The sequence below is a fragment of the Cryptomeria japonica genome, chromosome 9, assembly GCF_030272615.1.
Source record: "Cryptomeria japonica chromosome 9, Sugi_1.0, whole genome shotgun sequence".
NCBI lineage: Eukaryota > Viridiplantae > Streptophyta > Pinopsida > Cupressales > Cupressaceae > Cryptomeria > Cryptomeria japonica.
Window position 1 is genome coordinate 734,307,469 of NC_081413.1, and position 4,918 is coordinate 734,312,386.

General features: G+C 37.9%; 1 protein-coding gene across 1 annotated transcript; it reads right to left on the reverse strand.

Annotated features, from left to right (window-relative positions):
- Positions 1-3,710: 3,710 nt before the first annotated feature.
- LOC131858614 (uncharacterized) lies at positions 3,711-4,241 on the reverse strand. Its single transcript, XM_059211911.1, has one exon. It carries the CDS (start codon positions 4,239-4,241, stop codon positions 3,711-3,713), a length of 531 nt encoding a protein of 176 aa, XP_059067894.1.
- Between the last annotated feature and the right edge of the window lie 677 nt (positions 4,242-4,918).

Below are 4,918 nucleotides of genomic sequence, written 5' to 3' on the forward strand. Positions count from 1 at the left end.
ACTCAATGGCTCCATATTTTTCTATCTTGGCAAACATGGGTAATATGTTTTTCCATTTATTCTTCTCCTTTTCCCATTGTATAACCTGATTTTGGATCTCCGCAATGAAGTTTTGAATTTCATCACATAGCTTCCTAGAATCTATAATATATTTTTCGCCATCCTTGATCACCCCTTCAATCAATTTTTCTGCAGCCCCTGCGATGCTCTTAGCTCGTTGAACTTGATTCATCAGTTTTTTGTTCTCCAGTGATGTGGGATCGAAGTTTTCTGAAGCTTGTGATATAGGGAGTGCTCCAAAACAACCTAGGATATCAATAAATTGGGCTAAAACTTTGATGTGCTGTTTTAGTTCCTTTTTCTCTTGTCCGTCTTTCTTTGACCTAGTGAGAATTTTCTTAGCCATCACATTGAAAAGGTGGTTATCAGAGTCCCTTCTCATGTTTCCCAGATCTACTTTAGTGACTTCAAAATCTTCTGCATTTATTTCTTTACTTTCATCCTTTGGTTTATAGGAAGCAATTTGAGCAACCCATCTCCCGGTCTTTTCATCAGCGTCTAGCTTGGTGGTCATTTTGAACTTCTTCTGTTTAGGACCTTTTTCCATGTATTTGACCACCATGTCTTGAATTGGGATTGAGCTCTGTTTCTTACTTACTAAAGTAGTTAACCATTTGGGAGTTGTGCTTGAACTAGCTATTCTTCCAGGTACTTTAGGTGGCGGTGTCATGGCTACAATGACTGCATGGGAATCCATGTTGTTGACAATATCACTATCAAGGTCCTTGACCTCAAAAATTTGAGGGTTGAGGGTCTTGTCTTTCACCTCTGTGTATCTGACTAGGTCCATTTTCTTCTGTGCAACACTTCGTGACCTTGTAAATTGAGGAGCAGGACAATTCAAAGTAGTATTAGGTTCATGCTTGGTGTGAGATGACTTCTTTATTTTACTTGCATAAATAGGCATAGAAGTGGGGTTAGAAAAGATTTTTGGAGAACATAGAGAAACCACATTATCTCTTGCAGGACTGATCCTGCCTGTTTTCATTGCTCTTTTCTTATTAACCCAATCTGCAGTTCTCTCCAAGACTCTTTTTGTTCTGAGCTGTATATCATCTTCTTCTTCCACATCCCAATTAATAGAGGAAGTTTCAGGTTCAGTTTGATCTAGATACCCAGGTTCAAATAGCTCTAGATTATCTTCTTTGATTCCACTTATATCAAGTTTCACTTGCAGTGAAACTATCTGCCCCAAAACCATTCTCATATTTTATCTCCTGAACACTTCAAGTTCATCACAACAATCTTCCCAAAAGTCTTCCAAGTGTGGGATAGGAGGGTGCACCATCAAACCAAGGCCCCGTGAAAAACCTTTATTATCAAAGCTATTCCTTTCTTGGTACAGTTTGAAATTAAAATTCTTCAAGTCAGCTCCTATGCTCAATGCATCTGACATTGAACTACAAGATAAAGTGCCCAATTGAAAAGGGAAATGATCTTCCCAATTATCTTTGGGTTGAGCTTTCTTAATTACAGCAGACAACTATCTACAAATCTCAACAAGGACAAAGCAATCTGAATAAAAATGAGGAAGTCTGAAAGGTTCTTCTTCAAAACCACCTACCCTTATATAATAGAAATGAGGAAATTGAACAAAGAAGCTACCATATCTTTTCACCAAGTCCTGGGCATCTTCAGACATTCTTTTTAATTTCATGTTCTTCAATTCATAGCACAGGTCCCCCAAGAAAGCATTATGCACTCTCCTGAAATCTTGTAACACATTATCTCTTTGCAGCATGGGGTAAAAATCATATACAGAAACATCCCCTTCAACAGGTTGCCTAGGAATTCCCATTATCTCTTTGGTACATGCCAAACAATATATCAAATAAGAAAACATAAAGAAATTTTGTTTGAACTTCTTTGCCATGCTCAACTGTTCTCTAATAGAGTCAACAACAAGCTCTACCCAGTCAAGGAACTGCTTTCCCTCCAACACTAGTTGCACATAATAGTAAATCCAGTCATCAAAGTTGTAGGCTTTAGCTAAACCTCTAACTTGGTGTAACAACAACATAACATCATGAATATGGGGAGGCATGTGATTTTTGTTGGGGTGTTTAGGTAGCCTAGAGCCACCTTTCTGATGAACTATCAACCAATGCTTTACTATATTGTTCTGGTGTCCACTCTTGTCTGCATTGAACTCGGTGATTGATTGGGCAGGGGAAAAATTTGAGAACTTGTAATCTGGCAATTTAAAAATAGAAGAAATGACTTCCCTATTAATCGCGAGGAGGGTTTCACCACTATCCCTCTTGATAGTTTCAGAAATAGAGTCATATCGCACAATGCACTCCCTAACTAATTTTGGGCAAGGGATAGCAGGTGGGAAAGCTGTTACCTCTATCAGGCCACTACTTAGAATTTCTAGACCAAAAGAACCATCAATACCTTTAAACATCCTTTCCTTCAAGGCTTCCAAATTCTCCCCTTTCAGGTTTGTGTCACTGACAATGGGTTTTGTGCAAGCAAGACTGAAAATATTTCTGAAAAGATGCAGAGTGGACCAACAACCCTTATCTCTCCAAGAAATTTTATTATGAGAGAGAAAAATAGCTAAAAATCACTGAAGAAGATAGGAATCAAAACTCACCTTCACGGATAAAACCAATCGAATGACTACCAGCAGACAAACCTTCGACCAGACACTCCGCAACAATGAAGAACATGTTTAAAAAATAAATCACTTCATACCTTATAACAAATGAAGTGCCAAAAGCTTGTTTAGTGCATTAATTTTGGCTATCAACTCAAATGAGTCGAGTATTGGGATTTGACATCACGCGTGTGTATTGAATGCACGGTAGCGCTCATTGACATAACTGCCAATTCTAAAACATGATTACTTGCCTTCAAAAATTGGTTGGTTGACGTCACCCGAGATATAGCCAGATCTTCATCAGACTTAGCAATAAATGCACCATCACATCATTTAGTCTTTCCTATGGGACCCACCTGATTTGAACATTCATGAACCATTTGAACTGACTTCATGAGGGTTCAGGTAGTTCAAAGCATATGCTACGCCAAGGAGATTTTCCTTTGGAAAAGATTAACTTTGTTGATTGCCATTGGTCCTTTGAACTTCATCGAACATTTTGAACATCACTGAACTATTTGAACTAGGTTCAAATGGTTCACAGTCTGGAGAAAGAGTATATGAAACATCATCCACGACCGTGAAATAGGGTTGCTACAAAAAAATTAATGTGAACGTTAGCCTGAAAGTATCTTAGACACAACTTAGAACCTACAGTACCTAAATGAACACTATGAAGTCTTTTCATGATGGTTCAAGGGGTTCATGAGGTTCAAACAGACCACTGAAGTGTAATGCTAAGGATTTAGAAATGATTTACAGGAGGATTAGGGATTGAACCAATGAACTTTTAACAAGATTTCAGAAAAAAAAGAGGGAGAAAAGGACTCAACTAAAAATTTTGCAAGGTGACTCACTCTTGTTATGAGGGATGAATGACAAGGTAACATTAGCTCTGACTAGGGATTGCATTTTGTGAAAAGTGCAAAGAACTCTAAATCTCTGGTTTCGCACAACAAAATAGAAAAAGGATGAAAGGACACACACCAAAAAGACAAAAACAAACAAATAATCTACTATGTACAGGAACTATCGATCATAGATTTCAAAGTTTATAGAGCTTCAGGTGTTGCCCATTATAGGTATAGGGCATAACTGTTCCATTAGGATAATTCAGTCTAAATGCATTTGGTCCCACCACTTCATGGATCTTGAATGAACCTCTCCACAATGAATCAAATTTTCCATGGGCACCCTTTGGTTCTCTTCTCTTGTCCCACAAAAGTACTTCATCCCCTTTGACGAACCCCCTTGGTCGAGCCTTCATATCGAAGATTTTTTTCACCTTGTTTTGATGTTCAGTAATTCTATCCACTATCATCTCCCTTTCCTCTTCCAACTTTGTCAAATACATGACTCTCTTTTCTAGAGCATTTTGGGAGAAGCGATCCCCAATTATAGTTTGAAGCTTCACTGCTGCCAATTCCAGAGGTAAAGAAACCTTTGCACTAATTCCATACACCAGTTCATAAGGTGCCATTCCAATTGCTCTTTTAGGGGTAATTCTATCTGCCCATAAGGCTTCATATAAATTTTTATGCCAGTTCCAGGTATTATCATCAACTAACTTCTTCATGATTGCTACCAGGTTCTTGTTGCTTGATTCTGCCAACCCATTACCTTGTAGGAAGTAATCAGAGGAGTGTGAAAGAGTAATTTGATGTTCATAACAGAACATGGTCAATTCCTCAGAAGAGAAATATGATGCATTATTAGTGACAATCTTCTGAGGAACCCCAAAACGGACTAAAATGCAATCTTTGAGAAAATTACATACTACCTCTGAGTTTGCCTTCTTAGTGTGGATAGCCTCCACCCACTTAGTAAAATAATCTATTGTTGTCAGAATATACATATGGCCAACACTGGAATGAGGATTTATTGGGCCTACAAAATCAATACCCCATTGTTTGAAAGGTTCATCCACTACCACAAGTTTTAAAGGTAGAGCCGCCAATTGTGGTTTTCCAGAAAAGAGTTGACATTTTTCACATCCCTTAACATAGGTATATGCATCACGGAACATACCAAGCCAAAAAAAATAGTTTCTTAAAATCTTAAAAGTGGTTACTGAGGATGAGAAATGTCCACCGCAGGCTTCATCATGATAAACTTCTAGAAGCTTTCGCTGTTGTGGCTTATTTACACATCTCAAATAGGTACCATCCAAGCCTTTTTTATTCAAAACATCTTGCTAGATAACATACTTAGCTACTTTTAATTTGATATTCCTTTGTTCTTTAGTTGACAAAT

What these genes read in the sequence shown, in the direction of transcription:
- LOC131858614 (XM_059211911.1), bottom strand. Translation starts at nt 4,241, where the DNA reads ATGAAGAAGTTAGTTGATGATAATACCTGGAACTGGCATAAAAATTTA.